The sequence below is a fragment of the Scleropages formosus genome, chromosome 15 (genome assembly GCF_900964775.1).
Source record: "Scleropages formosus chromosome 15, fSclFor1.1, whole genome shotgun sequence".
Lineage (NCBI taxonomy): Eukaryota > Metazoa > Chordata > Actinopteri > Osteoglossiformes > Osteoglossidae > Scleropages > Scleropages formosus.
The window spans coordinates 8,552,926-8,569,090 of NC_041820.1; the positions used below are offsets into that span (position 1 = coordinate 8,552,926).

The following is a 16,165-nucleotide window of genomic DNA, read 5'->3' on the forward strand; positions in this document are numbered from 1 at the left end:
CAGTTAAATAAAAGGCCTCAGGTAAACTTAAAAAAATTGCTTCATATTTATAGAAATATTTGTGGTGCAAGAGGGCGTGGTGGCGCAGTGGGTTGGACTGGGTCCTCCTCCTCTCTGGTGGGTCTGGGTTTCGAGTCCCGCTTGGGGTGCCTTGCAGTGGACTGGCGTCCCGTCCTGGGTGTGTCCCCTCCCCCTCCGGCCTTACGCCCTGTGTTGCCGGGTTATACTCCGGTTCCCCCGCGACCCTGTATGGGACAAGTGGTTCTGAAAATGTGTGTGTGTGTGTGTGTGTGTGTGTGTGTGTGTGTGTGTGTGTGTGTGTGTGTGTGTATTTGTGGTGCACATACAATTATACAATAAAATAAAGGGAAAGAAAAATCCAAGTCTTAAAAAGAAACTTCACATACTATGTGTTGTACACATTTGTATTTGTAGAGTTTATTTACTGTGAAATATGACTTTGTTATTAAGATAAACTCCATAACAATTAAACACAGTTAATACTGACAACACTGTTAATATCTGACTCAATTCACATTAGGCAGGACCCAAAAAGAAGTTGTTGTTCTGCCTACAAGTCTAGTCTTGTTGCATTGGATGAGATACAGTGAAGTTGGTGACTGCATGAAGAAACAAAGCTATTTGACATGAAAGAAGATGGAATGTTTGCCTAGGGGTGGAGATGGCAGAGTTTGCCAAAAGCGCAGTGAACCAGTAAACAACCCTTGCAAGTTCACCATTTTCAGTGCTTATAAAAGGAGGGCAAAAGCTTTGGACCGATATTTCTACGACAGACTTCACTTACTGTGTGTTTCTTATAGCTCACGTTAAGAAAAGGTAAGGTTACTATCTGTGCTATGTGTTGAACTTTTGCTATTGTCACTTGTTTTCTGCTACAGCCAGAAGGGCAATTCCTTCAATGTGTGAATCATAACAGCAGAAGCTTATTTTTTTTTTTTTACTACAGCTACTTCAGCATTGGAAGGGGGTGCAGTGGCACAGTGGGTTGGTACTGGGTCCTGCTTTCCGGTGGGTCTGGGGTTTGAGTCCTGCTTGGGGTGCCCTGTGATAGACTGGTCTCCTGTCTTGGGTGTGTCCCCTCCCCCTCCTGTGTTGCCGGGTAGGCTCCGGTTCCCCGCGACCCCGTCTGGGACAAGCGGTTCTGAAAGTGTGTGTGTGTGTGTGTGTGTGTGTGTGTGTCTGTCTGTAATTAGACTGCTTTGCTGAAGAAAGGATGATGCAAAAAATTCAGTTTTTGTTTATCGAAAAAAATTACTTGGGTTTTTGATTTTACAATTTCAATGCATTAAAATAATAATAATAATAAAAATATCCAGCAAGAAATTTCAACGCAATTGTACTAAGGAAATACATGTTATAATTCGGTTAGTTCATGTGTCAAATCGTCACCTATAGGCCTTTTACACTTAAAACACTGTCTCTGAAAGATTCAGTTACTTGCCTAATACTTTGGTGTGTTAAACTGGTATCATGTGTGCTTGATCACTTCATTCTTCTTTGTATCTATTCCAAAGAAAAAAAGCTATCAGTTTCCCACATAGCTTATTTATATAGGTGAGTATTTACAGAAGCAATAGTGATTAAAGCTAAGGAAAGCAACAATAATGGCTCTCCCATTGTTTGAGTCTTTAGAGCTGTGATCACTGCCCTCAACCTCTTCATTCATCTCTTTTTTTCTTCTAGATTGACAAAAATGCCTCCTCCTGGTGTGATTCTGGACATTATTGAGCACCGTAGGAGGGTTGAAGGAGCAGGAAGCCTCAAAAACCCTGTTAAATTTCATAGGCAAGACTTCCACACACTGCGCCAGTACTGCCTGGACAACAGGCTAAGGTTCACTGATGGCAGCTTCCCCCCAGACAGCAGCTCCATTGGTCCCGGTGTACTGAAGGACCATGATTTGGCCAGGGTGGTCTGGAAAAGACCATGGGTATGTTGTACCTTTGTCATTTTACTGAGATGTCATTTCCACTTATGGTCTTCATGATGAAAGGACTCGTAACAAATCAATAGTGAGGTCTCACACACACACACACACACACACACACACACACACACACACACACACACACACACACACACACACACACACACACGCAGAATTCAAGAAATGTCTGTGCAGTTCGTCTGCGCATGTTACTCTTTCCTTTGCCTTTTCTAACCTTTAGCACAATATTTCTGAGTTTCTTCGGTGGTTGAGAGACAAATGAGATGTGAAGCTGCATGGCAACTTTACGTCTCCAAGACTTGTGTTTTGAATATGTTCTCATAAGTGTTAGTTGAGGGCTTGTTAAGCAAATTTTACAGCACAAATTACATTTTGCATCCACATTGTTATAGAAGGACTCCTTACTGTTTAACAGAAACCTACACTCCATGAACTGTGATGCTGATCTTTCTGTTTTATTTTGTTTTAATTTTTCACAATTAGATCAAAGATTAAAAACCACATTTTGCCCCTTTGAAGTTGTCTGAAATAACCAAAATGCCTTGCTGTGCAGAGGTGATTCAATAAAACATTGCAATTTATATATTGTATTGCAGAAAATTGTGCAAAACCCATGTTTAATTGTGCAAGGAGTTTCAAGGTTTGACTTTATGCAGGGGAAAGTAGGTAAGGTTTACAATATTTATTAATTTTTTTGCACATTTATTCATTAAACCAACACTTTCCTCCAGAGCAAATTACAATGTTAAGCTGCTTAAAATCATTTACCCTGTTTTATACAGCTGGATAATTTTTAATAGAACAATTAAAAACAGATATGGTACTTAAGGGTACCACAGGTGGAGGTGGAACTTGAACCTGTAACCTCCGGGTACAGAGAGAACTGCTCTAACCCCTACATTACTGGCTGTCACTATACTTTGTTTTCTACTTCTTCAGTATAGAGAAGCACAGTTCAACACGTCCAACACAGTTAAACTTGGAATTTTTATTTGTTTCACAAATGACTTCATATTTCAGTGCACTGAATTACAACATGCTAGTAAAGTGGCAGTGTATGCATTAAAATGCAAGAACTCATCATTAAAATTTCATTCACTATATTCTCAAAAATTTAACTTGGCTCTTTTCATCTGCAGGTGATTGCTGGTTTCTGGCTGCTATTGGCGCAATGACATTTCAGACGAGAATATTGGAACAAGTGCTGCCAATTGACCAAGGATTTGGAAATGATTATGCTGGAATCTTCCACTTCAGGGTAAAGTTCAAATTAACAGCAAAATTACTTGTTGAAAATATTTTAGCCTTCGTATATCTCAAGGTTACTCATAATACTAAGAACAAAGACTTCATAAAAAAAAATTGAAACGGAGTAACCCAGATGAGTGTAGAATTTTTATAGTACACATGTAAACGCTATAACATATTTATAGTATAAAAATAAAGAGCTACTGATTTTTTTTTGACATTTCCATTACATACTCCACTTGTAAGTTAACTGCAATGTTCTGAAAGACACCAAATTAAAAGGCACTAATGTCCATGTACTTGTTCTATTTTTACTTTTATGTATAAACAATTTGAGCCCTCACTTTATTTTCACTGGCTGCCGGTGACCAAGGGTATATATTAAAATAAACATTTCTTTATTTTTCAGTTCTGGAGATTTGGGAAATGGGTGGACGTCGTGATTGATGATAAGTTGCCAACATTAGATGGCAAATTAATCTTTGTTCATCCGAATAGAGACAATGAGGTAGAGTACTGGGCTCCGTTGTTGGAGAAAGCCTATGCCAAGTAAGGAACTTCATCTCTTTCAATCTTAGATCATGCAAAATACGTCACAGGGTAAACCCTGTCTTTGAGAAAAAAGAGCTATGGCTCCATAACTCTTTATGTCATTGATGTCTCCTTTCTATTTCACTTTCAGAGTCTGTGGGTCCTATGCTGATGTGATAGCTGGGAGTGTGTCAGAGGGATTGATGGACTTTGTTGGGGAGGCATATGTGGGATTCATACTGAAACCTGCACTCTCATACCTCTGGGATCTCATGGATAGAGCTAAGAAATACGTATCCCTAATGGGATGTGCAACCCTTGCAGTGGTGAGTCCTGCTCATTTTTTTAATAGAACTGTAACCCCTGCACCACCTGCTCCTCATGGTTGTAATTCTGTATTCAGCCAAAGAGGAAAATCTACAAGTTCTACTTGATGGAAACACTCTCTCTTACAATAAAGTGTTTTGTCTATCATGTGGTTTTGCTGTATCTTTCAGACACCTGGGGAAGATACAGAGTTACCAAATGGCTTAGTAGCTGGTCATGCTTATGCTGTCACAGGAGTTGCACAGGTTTGTTAAGAAAGAGCTATAATTTTTTTTGTAGTGTGTAAGAAATGGATACATTAATTATATAAGTATTAATTAAAATAACTGCTTCATCGTGTTTCTGCAGGTGATAAGTCACGGACATCCCATGAAGCTGGTGAGGGTGTGGAATCCATGGGGATTTACAGAATGGAAGAATGACTGGAGTGACAAGTGAGAACCTGTGAACTTCTTCCTTCAATGCTTTTCTGATGTGTAGATGGTCTGCACTTATAAAAGGTCATCATTTATACTAGAGCACGGTAGATTCATTATGAAGCCCGTAATTCATTTATGTGTGAGTCATGTCTCAGAAACAAATGGAACTTTAAACATTTTCATCCATTTCAGTAAATAAAACCAACTGTTCAAGTACAAGTCTTGTCCAGCATGTTTGGTCAGGATGTGTGATCCCTTGAGACCATTTCTTTAAAATTCCATATGCACATAACTACTCAAGTCCATTACTCTTGTGATTTATTTACTCAGATTGTTTCGTTGATCTATATCTTTTTAATGGTAGATCTCCCTTGTGGCAAACAGTCAGTGAGGAGAACAGAAGAAAGTGCCTGAAAGATGCCGACAATGGAGAATTCTGGTAAGGATATATTATTTTCCAGAAATGCATAAATTCTGGGCTCTAGTTCATTACTTCTGACTCAGCATGATACAACAGAAATACAGGTTGAAAAATTACAAATAAAAAAGGCTTCCTTTGTCACAAGTTTTATTTCTTTTTTTTTTCCAGGATGTCAATGCAGGATTTCCTGGAAAATTTTTGTGAATTGCACATTTGCTCTCTTTCTCCGGATTATTTGGATGATTCCGAGTGTTGCTGGACCTCTTCCACTCAAGAGGGTAGATGGGTTGCAGGAGTCACAGCTGGGGGATGTACTGATCACATGGGTACTTGATAAATTTCTACTTTAACGTGTTCCTTTTCTTAACTAAAAGACTATTTTGACAACCTCTTAGTTGGAAAACCTTTTAACTCCCACCTATTTCACTATACGTGTAATGGAGATTGCAGATACTTTGGGACTATATTAGTATGCTTAATTATTCACTTTTTTTGAAATGTCTAGCTCATGAACAACTTTCAAAGGCCTCTGCCTTACAGTTCATAACACACATAGTTTTCAACTGATTGAAAACCTGCAATCAGGCTGAAGACATAGGCAGTCTCTGTGGAGTTTGAATGTTCTCCCCGTGTCTGCATGGGTTTCCTCTAGGTGCTCTGGTTTCCTCTCACAGTCCAAAGATGTGCTGTTCAGGTGGATTAAGGATTCTAAAGTGACCCATAGTACGTGTGTTTGTGTGTGTAAGTGATAGAGAGGAAGTGTGGTTCACTGGTGTATGGATGAGTGACTCATTGTAAGCAGTGTATCTGGTGAATGAGGTGTGGGCTGACACTACTGCATAGTGTTCATTGGAAGTTGTTTTGGAGAAAAGCATCTGCTAAATGAATAAACGTAAATGTAATGTAATTGTAATGCCATCACCACCTTTGTCCCAGCCATCCAAAACCACTTCTACAAATTTGTGAAGTGACGTACACTTGCAGACAGGTGCACTGGGTTAGGGGAAAGTGCCAACCTTGTAGGTTAGTTAGGGCATCTCAAGATGTAGAAGACCTTGTTTTTGTTTTTGTTTTATTTGGGTTATTTTGGTTACATTATACAGCATTTGAGAGTTGCAGTGGTGTGGCGGGTTTGGCCTGTGCCTGTCTTCTGGTGGGTCTGGGGTTTGAGCCCTGCTTGGGGTGCCTTGTGGCAGCCTGGCATCCAGTCCTGGGTGTGTCCCCTCCCATTCCAGCCTTGTGCCCTGTGTTGCCGGGTTAGGCTCCGGCTTGCCGCGACCTTGCTCGGGACAGGCGGTTTCAGTCAATGTGTGGGTGTATATGCTATATTTGTTTGATTTTGATATTTCTTCTTTGGTACCCTTCATGTCCCTTTTGCCCATGTGACCTTGTGTGTTTATGGGAAAATGCAGCAATTATAGTTTCATATTCTATATATTCACCTGTTGCGTTGTTATTTTGTCCCCTTCCTAAGTCTTTCAGTGTCCAAATAATTTTAATGTCACTCCCCTGAACCCCTAGACAAACTGGGGTGTAAACTAACAAGTTCAGTTGCAGTGTTTTTTTTTTTTCTATTACAGAAACTTTTTGGACAAATCCCCAATATTTGGTGACGGTAGAAAATGAAACTCAGCACACTGAAGATCAAGGCACTGCAAATATGCTGGTGTCCGTTATACAGAAATCTGACAAGAAGCATCGACACCTTGCTACAATGTACCAGATTGGTTTTTACGTTTTTGAGGTTGGTAAAAATTGTCCCATTACAATCAAAAAACCAAAGCAAAGATAGAAGAAATAGTTATATTTCTTTAATGTGACGGCCACATTTCGGCGGGATATAAAATTATGTTATATTATATACAGAACTGTATATATGTCATCCACAATATGGATAAAGTCCTGAGATCACATAACAGGAAATGATATAACAGGAAATGATGTCATTGAATGACCAACTGCTAACACAAATGGTGGAAATGGCACAAATGGCACAAATGGCACGTGACATGTCAAAAATGTCACTTTGAAGAGAATGTGCCAACAACAGAATGAAAACATGAAACAGGACACCTGAAAATGATCCATCTCAATGTATAGACCTGAAAGAGCAGACTTACTGTAAGTGCAATGAAGACGAAAGAACAAAAATAGCTATTCAAAACTTACAGAAAAAAATTAATAAGGGCATAAAGCTAATAAAACTGAGGACTAGACTGCAGAAAGCAGCTTCTCTCTGTAACAGATGTGTGTCCCTATTTCCAGCCCTTCTCGAGAGATTCACTAACTCCGTGCCTATGAAATGACTGTACTGGCTACAGTTTGGCTTGGGTATACCTGTGAAAGTATCCCACTGAAACACCAAAATCACGATACAAGAAATATAGCTATTTCATCTAGTTCCTATGTGCTCACCCATCTTTGCTTTAGTTTTCATATACACCAGGGTATTCTGAGCACCCAAACCCTGAACACCTACGTTGTGTTTTTTTCACTATATTCCTTTACAGTCAGTCATTCAGTTTTTAAATACCTTTCAATATGTTATATTACAGAGAAGGTCACAGAATTGTTTTCTTTTTCTTGTACAGGTGCCCCCAGAAGTAAGTAACCTCTGCTTATTCAAATATTTTTATAAATATAGCGACAATTTTTTTCTATATGTATGAATTGTGTAGGGGATGCGGTGGCGCAGTGGGTTGGACCGCAGTCCTGCTCTTCGGTGGGTCTGGGGTTCGAGTCCCGCTTGGGGTGCCTTGCGACGGACTGGCGTCCCGTCCTGGGTGTGTCCCCTTCCTCCTCCAGCCTTACGCCCTGTGTTGCCGGGTAGGCTCCGGTTTCCTGTGACCCCGTGAGGGACAAGCGGTTCTGAAAATGTGTGTGTGAATTGTGTATTATTTACATTTTAACCTCAGTTTCAGAACAGCAAGCAGAGATTTCCTGCCTCCTTCTTCAACACTCACAAACCTGTCGAGCAGACTAAAACTTTAATCTCTGCTCGAGGGGTTCCAAAATTCTTCTGGCTGAGGCCTGGCCAATACATCATTGTGCCGTCAACAAAGAATCCAAATGAAGCCAGTGGTTTCCTACTTAAAATATTCTCAAAATTCAAAGTTTTTGTAGAGTAAGTCATTCTTTTTGTGAACACCAAGTGAGAGATTTCAGTTGTGCTAGTCTAAATTTTTCACACCCAATGTTTTAAAACCTTTTTTTATTTTCTTCTGTTTTTTTTTACAGGGAATGCTGTGTTCAACCTGATTTTGACGTCAGAACGGTATGAACTCTATTTTCATTTAATCTGAAATTTACTGTTTCTTATGAACTGTGCTTATAATATTCCACACAATCAGCTTGTAGACAGATTTGATGTGGCAATCAATGTTCAGTACAATATTTGGACTTGCAGAAAAAAGTGGTTGTTACCCTCTGGCACGTCAGTGTAAAATTCAAAAGCCTCCGAACACGGAGCAGAAGGAGGAAAAAACTCACATACATGTCAGTTGAATGTATTTACTGAAGTATCACATCCTTCCCTTTCCTCTTGCAGCACCTGGATGGTGCGAGAGGACGTGGGTTTGATCCGCACTCAGTCTGTTTGAAGTTTGCATGTCTCCTCATGCCTGCGTGGGTTTCTACCAGGTGCTCTCGTTTCCTCCCACAGTCTAAAGAGCTGTTCAAGCAGATTGGTAACCGTAAAATCACCCATAGTGTGTGAGCGACAGAGAGAAAGTGTGTTTCATGGGTGTGTAGATGAATGACTTATTTTAAGTAGTGTATCTAGCAGTGTACGTCACCTTGGGTGAATGAGGTCTCGGCTAATAATGCTACATAGTGTCAGTTGGAAGTCGCTGTTGAGAAAAGTGCCTGCAAAATTAATAAATGTAAATGAGAGCATGCAAACTCCACACAGACTGTACTGAATTCAAACCCAGAACAGCTCAGGTGCTGTGAGGCAGCAGTACCACCCACTGTGCTAACTGTTCATATAGAACAGTTCTAGTAATGTTAAATTTTATATCATTAGCAATTTCACACAAACCAGCAAAAGGAACATAATCCACCTTGAGATGTCCCACACACCCACGCTGACTGAAACTACTTGTCCCAAGTGGGGTCACGGCGAGCTGGAGCCTAACCCAACAACACAGGGTGCAAGGCTGGAGCGGTGGGGGAACACACCCAGGATGGGATGCCAGTCTGTTGCAAAGCATCCCAAGCAGGACTCAAACCCCAGACCTGCCAGAGAGCAGGACCTGGCCAAACCTACTGTGCCACCGCACCCCCCTGCTGAGATGTCCTAATAACACTAAATTCCATGATTTCTTCTTTTTCCAGCTCAGTCATTCCCAGAGCTATGAGCCAGAGAACATCAAGAATGTGTTCTCCCAGTACGGTGATCAGGTATTGTAAAGTAATGCTTCAACTCCTAAGACTTTTAATGAATTAAATAACATTTAAATTTATGTTTGAAAGCACAAAAGTTTTCAGTTAATGGTTCCCCAACATAATCATATTTTAAATTTTTTTTTCTAATTAAAAGTATATGGAAATCAATGCTGAACAACTCCAGAAGCTTCTGAATGAGAAGATAATCAAAAGTAAGGATTTGGCAAAAGACTGTAGTTTTGTGATATTCAACTAGGTGTAAGGGGTGGTAAATCTGAACAGTAAATCATGCCGAATTTCGCCTCTTCATTGTATGAGTTTGTATTATTTACACTCAATTACTATTACGTACCTTCTTTTGAACCTCTAATTTGTTGCATTTCAACTAAGTCTAGCCTGTGTTCCCCTTCTTTTAAGAAAAAAACATGAAACAGAATGTAATTTCTTAAATTTTCAAGTAACAATATATGCAGCATTTAATTAAAAGCCAAGACAACCAAACATTTTGAAAGAGAAAGGAAGTAAAAGAAAAAACACTGCTCCTCTTTTTCCAGGAGCTACGTCACAGACGGAAGGCTTTGCCTTGGATACCTGCAGAAGCATCGTTGCGATGATGGATGTATCCTTGCAAATGAACAACAAGAATGTGTAATGTTCTTCATCTCATTACGTTCATCTCATGTGGGCTGTAAACACTGTGGGTACAACGTGACTTCAGGGGGTCCCACACTGAAATTCCTTATTGGCTGAATTCTGGCTATAAACAATTTTTAGAAAGGCAAGTGAAAAAAGCAAACAAAAAAATACAGTATATATATAATGTACAATTTTTAAAAATAATTTGGATTTTGAAAATTTGTTACCGAACAGTCGTTTATTTGAAGAGACAGTCTGTATAATTGCGATTACTTCACACACAGATCCTTAACTCTAATAAGAGCATTAAATTTTTAATCAGTCTCTAGTTGAGATGTGTGCTCTATGCTGAATATTAATATTTGGCTAGCCCTTTTGTTCAGAACTTTTATTTTAATTTATGAAACCTGTAGTTGGTATCCTTAACTAAACCCTCTTCAGCTCTCAACCACTGGAACACTGAGTAACAAGGAATTCTCACGTTTGTGGAGAAAAGTCCTGAATCACAGGGTACTTAATGCCACACAATGGCACATATCTTCACAAAACATATTTTACAACTGCAACTATTAATGATACAGGTCTGACATCTAAACATTTTACAGGACCTTTTCCTGAAGCTTGATGAATCTCGTTCAGGAAAACTGCCACTGAGTAAACTGTGGAACACACTCCAAAGAACAGGTTCTCCATCACTTTTGCCATAAACGGAACCTGTTTGGGTATCTCTGCCAGACTTTGACACCACTAATGATATAAATGTATCAAATGAATTTCATATATATATATATATATATATATATATATACATACATACGGGAGGGGTGCGGTGGCGCAGTAGGTTGGGCCGCAGTCCTGCTCTCGAGTGGGTCTGGGGTTCAAGTCCCGCTTGGGGTGCCTTGTGACGGACTGGCGTCCCGTCCTGGGTGTGTCCCCTCCCCCTCCGGCCTTACGCCCTGTGTTGCCGGGTAGGCTCTGGTTCCTCGTGACCCCGTATGGGACAAGCGGTTCAGAAAATGTGTGTATATATATACATGTATTTATTTTCATAAGTGATATTTTACATATTTCAATTTACATTTACATTTATTCATTTAGCTGACATTTTCTCCAGAGAAACTTACAGTGTTAAAGCTACCATTATTTATCCAATATATAGCATAAGAACAACAGCATAACATATATAATAAGTATGTTATATACAGTATATAAATATATATTTACAAATATCAATTCAGCTACAACTGTGTGACCTCTCTGGTATTTACTCAGTTTTGCATATGTCAAAAAAAAAATGAAAAAGGCAGTTGACCATTTTTACTAACACTTTGGAAGGAGAATGATTTCAAGTGGTGTCTCTGACTGTCTCTTCTCTCAGGTACCATGGTCGATCATACCTTGATCCACCTCATTACCTCCCGCTACGGCAACTCTTATGGAGAAATCAGCCTCCAGAGTTTCATTTTCCTCCAGCTGCGCTTGGATTACATAGACAGTAAGTCTTGTGGACAGGGCTAATGGAAAGCATTCATAAAATATGTACTTTATTAATTTCTCTGCATTAATTTTATTGAATTAAAATTCTATATATCATTGCATTTTTCTGCTTTAATGCATCTCTGCCTAATAACTTCAAAGTTAGCTGAACATTGATGCAAATTTTTTGTAGGTACACATTAAATATGAAAAAGTCTCAAAAACTTAAAAATGTTGCATATGTAGGAAAACATTGAAGGTGACTTCAGGTCAAAAATATTACTGTAAGGCTCCATTAAAGCATAAGGATGGGATAGGGTGGTACTTTATTGATTTCCAGAAAAATTTACATAACTGAGACATGTACATCATGCGTTGCTTTGGAGAAGAGTGTCTGGTAGATGAATAAATGTAAATATAAAAATAATTGTCAGTGTCACAAAAGTTATGACAAATAGGGCTTCCCTCCTAATTTCCTTTGCATGCCCCATGTAAGCTACTAGGTGTTTTCACTGGGTGCTTCCTTTTTGAGCTCACTTTAAGACTGTTCCATTAGAGAGCTTAATTATGGTGCAGCTGATAGTGTAGTGGTTCTAGCTGTTGCCTTTGGACCCAAAGGTAGTAGGTGCAAATCCTGCTTTTGGCTGTAGAACACTTGAACAAGGTACTAACCCTCATTTGCTCCAGTAAAATTACCCAGCTGGATATATGGGTAGATACTTTTAAGTGGCTTAGAAGAAAAGCATCAGCAATTTGAAATCTGTATCTTCTTGCATGTCGTGAAGTAACAGAATAAAGAAGAATAGTGTGTTATACACTGATTTTCCCCAACTTTGTGACTCTAAATTAAAAGGACTAATATTCTCATAGAAACATTTCATACCCTGTCCAAAGGAAATGGAATGCATCTTCAACAAAAGGAGGTAAGGTAATTTATCATTTATAATCAGTGCATGAATAGTAACGTTTTTAATATCTGGAGCTAGGTAAGAATGCACAGAAAAGGAATTTTACTTAAAGACTGTATTTGAAAATGTAGCAGTTTGATACAGTGCAGCGTTGTGACCAGAAACTTGCTATGTTTTGTTACAGTGGCTGCACCTCGCCATCTACTCCTGAGCTATCATGAATCTCACTGAAACAACAGACAGAGCTAAGAATCATGGCAGTGAATGAGAATCAAAATGTAAAAATCTTCAGTAATTATTTCTGACAATTCTCTCCTTTATAAAGCAAACTGCTTTCAAATATTGAAGACATTTAAAAATTGGGAAACTTACTGTATCAGTGCAGAAATTCACTTTGCTCAAAGGCACTACAGCAAGAATGTGTCCAGAATGTGGGATCTTAAAGTACAAAGTGATGGCTTTAACCTCTACGCCACCAAAAAAATATTTACAGAAGTTCTGTTTTATTACTGTAGTTAATAACCAGTATGGAATTTGAGCATACAAAATTGAATGACTAATACATTTTTTGACTCACATAAACATTAATTTTGCTTATATATGCAGAAGAGGACTATTTTATTACACTGGTTAATGATCCCAATACCGTTTCCTTAAAAAAACAAACAAATTCAATAGATGGTGTAATGATGGTTACAAACGAAATGGGAAAATGGAATAAAAACTGTAAAGTTAACAGTTATACAATTGAATCGTGTGGAGTACTAACCGAGAAACTGGTGGTGGACTTTTACAATTTTTTTTTTTTTGTCTTGCATTTACTGTATGTAAATCCCTACTCTAGCTATACTATACAGACACTATTGTATGTATTGATCAAATAAAAGAATAATTTTCTGAGTTTACCTATGTTATGATTGTATAATTCTTCAGCTGAATTCTCTTATGACAGGAATGCCAGAAATTCATTCACAGTACTAATTCTGTATTACTTCACATGTTACTACTTGGTGCATTACCATCTTGCTTGCCTTTTCCCCTGCATGTGTGTCAAAAAAGATGTATACACACACACACACACACACACACACACACACACACAGTTTTATATATATAATGACATCTTGGAAGCTTGCACCAGCTTTTCCAGAAGCAGTGGAGGTGGCCTCAGCTGTAATGTGTGTCAGTATGTCCTCATTTTGATGAGTCTCTGTACTGATCAGCATAGGGAGTCAGTCATCAATGCTCAAGCATTATCTTAGACAGAACTTAAGCTACTTTTGTCCCCCAGTTAGGCTCTTAATTAAGGGAAAAAAATAAAATGACATCTGCCTTTAATACATTTGTCTTCCATATGTGAAGTTAATACTTTACATGTTGCTCTAATACAGTTCAAATCTGGCATACGACATTCTCTGATGCTGCTAAAAGTACCCACATCTCATAACAGTCAAAGAAACTTTCTCTGCAACCAAACTTGGACCACAATTGTAGGCCCATCTCTCTTTCTTCTCAAAACTCTTGAGTGTGCATCTTACAACAGTTATCTGCATTCCTCCCAATCTCCATTGTCAGTTTCCTGACGTTATTTTAGAAATATGTTTATTTATTGTCATATGTTTTATTAATTTTCTTGTAATTGCAAGTTACATATCCCATAATTTTTATGTGGTGACAGGGTTGGATGGGGTTTTTGACTTTACCCTCAGAGCAATGTAACAGACACATTCATTCAGTAAGGGAAATTTAGAGTCATCAGTGAAACTGAAACACATGTCTTTGGACTGTAGGGGAAATCAGGAAACTAGCAGGAAAAAATTTGTTAAGTGTATTGTAACTAATAGCTACACATGAGTCAAATAAGCAGAGATTGACAGTCATGTAGTATTATGGCATAAATAATGAGGGGAAACTACTTTTTCATGTTATGTTTTGTTATGAAAACTAATGTAAACTATAGAAGACACTGTTCATTTTAACGGGACTTGGTGGCATTTTAGCTTTATTGAGCATCTCTTTTGAGGCTCAAGGATGAAAAAAAGTTTTAACTTTATAAGTAATGCTAATTGCCCCTTGAGTTATGAGAATTCATTTGTCACGCCTCAAACTGTATACCACCGGTGATCACCAGAGGGTCATGGCAACTTGCGGAACCCAATTACAAGTGAATTCAGTTGACAACCTGGGCTTTAAAAGAGAGAGGCTGGCAAGAGCCCGATTTTGGATTCTCAAACAGTGCATGCCTCTGTATTTGCTTTACTTGAGAAGCTCTGCCCAAATTTGCTGTTCTGGTGCTCCCGTTACCAGTTAATGGTACAGCGGTCTCGCCATATTTCCAGAGTCCTTTCATTGTTGGGTCTTCTGTGAGTCACCATGTTGCCTGAATCATCCAATGACCATGCCTCCCAAGAGTTCCTGTTGCTGTGCACTCCACGTCCTCCCAGCACAGAACCTGCACTTTGCACTTGTAAATAGCATTTAGCTGATAGTCCTGTAAATAAATTCCGCACATTGAGTCACAAACTTCCACGCCTCTGCATGACCATGACATCACCTTACAAAGAGTTTTTCGACAATGAATTGCCTTTATAAGGTGGGGGAAGACTGTTCACATTTCTTAGTGTGTACAAAAATGAGCATTTTTCTTGACAAAGTCAACTCAAACTTCAGCTTTTCTTGACTAAGTTCTCACACTTCGAGAAGGGTGGAGCTGGAAAATTAACAACTGCAATGGGAACCACTTTGTTTGCATCCTCAGAAGTAAGGCATGTAGTCTTAGCCAAAGCTGGACTTAACCCACATTTAGGACACATTTATAAGATGATTTGTTATTGTGTCTTGCTAAAAATGATTAAAAAAAAAAAAAAAAAAATTTAAATGCTTTCACATATTTAGCCTGTTCATTTTCCTTTTATCCAAGGTGTTAAATACACACACACACACACACACATTTTCAGAACCGCTTGTCCCTTACGGGGTCACGGGGAACCGGAGCCTACCCGGTAACACAGGGCGTAAGGCCAGAGGGGGAGGGGACACACCCAGGACGGGACGCCAGTCCGTCACAAGGCACCCCAAGCGGGACTCGAACCCCGGACCCACCGGAGAGCAGGACTGTGGTCCAACCCACTGCGCCACCGCACCCCTTCGGTGTTAAATACAGTACAATGAAATCATTCAGTTTTGTTTGTGCTGTTTTACTTCATTGTGTAACTTTGGCATTATTCTATTGTTTCCTCTTGCCTCTTTGTGTTCCTTTTCTATTTACTTTTTCTGAGAGTAAACTTGCAGTGTTGTTGTTACCCTCCTTGTATTTGGATTTGATTAAAGAAAAAAACAAAAAAATGGGTTACTGTATGCAGTAGCTTTATGGCTGACATGACAGATAGTGACATTTCACTTAGGGGTGGAGCTGAAAGCGTTTGCCGAAGGCGCAGTAAAATGCAAATACACCATTTTCAGCACTATATAAATAGTCCAAAGCTTTTGTCCAGTTCATACCAAACAGACTTCAGTTGCATTACAATTGTTTTTACTCACCTGGCTAGAAGGTAAGATTAGCAACATCCAGAAATCAGAAAGAAAATCTTTCTCCGTTCATTTGATGGGTGCAATGGCAAAGCAAAATCAGACTACTCCTCATTTTACCTTGACTGGTTGAATATTTCTATTCAATGGGTAGCTAATGATACAAGTAAGACGGATACTTTTGTGTACTGGAATTAAGTGTGTAACAGACTAAACATAAATCACCTGTAAGACTGTGCTATAGATGTGTTGATTAAAAGTAAAGGCTTAGACAGCTGGTTCTAGAATTATTAAAATAGCAAAATAAAATAAAAAT

The 16,165-nt window shown here is 38.9% G+C and overlaps 1 protein-coding gene across 1 annotated transcript; it reads left to right on the forward strand.

Annotated features, from left to right (window-relative positions):
• Window positions 1–1,089: 1,089 nt before the first annotated feature.
• On the forward strand, window positions 1,090–13,151 carry LOC108921282 (calpain-2 catalytic subunit-like). The gene is made up of 22 exons (XM_029258640.1): window positions 1,090–1,120; window positions 1,705–1,951; window positions 2,566–2,635; window positions 3,109–3,227; window positions 3,627–3,766; window positions 3,900–4,074; window positions 4,246–4,320; window positions 4,424–4,509; window positions 4,859–4,933; window positions 5,084–5,241; window positions 6,496–6,659; window positions 7,507–7,518; window positions 7,831–8,039; window positions 8,153–8,189; window positions 9,251–9,316; window positions 9,456–9,513; window positions 9,856–9,920; window positions 10,379–10,447; window positions 10,543–10,621; window positions 11,316–11,432; window positions 12,284–12,336; window positions 12,506–13,151. The coding sequence occupies exons 2-22, from the start codon at window positions 1,715–1,717 to the stop codon at window positions 12,530–12,532; spliced, it is 2,091 nt and encodes a 696-aa protein (XP_029114473.1). The 5' UTR covers window positions 1,090–1,120; window positions 1,705–1,714; the 3' UTR covers window positions 12,533–13,151.
• Window positions 13,152–16,165: the final 3,014 nt, after the last annotated feature.

Bases quoted from the DNA above. Each gene is read 5' to 3' on its own strand.
- LOC108921282 (XM_029258640.1), top strand. From the start codon at position 1,715: ATGCCTCCTCCTGGTGTGATTCTGGACATTATTGAGCACCGTAGGAGG. The intron at 4,075-4,245 runs GTGAGTCCTGCT...TGTATCTTTCAG, and splicing joins GATGTGCAACCCTTGCAGTG to ACACCTGGGGAAGATACAGA. The intron at 4,321-4,423 runs GTTTGTTAAGAA...GTGTTTCTGCAG, and splicing joins CTGTCACAGGAGTTGCACAG to GTGATAAGTCACGGACATCC.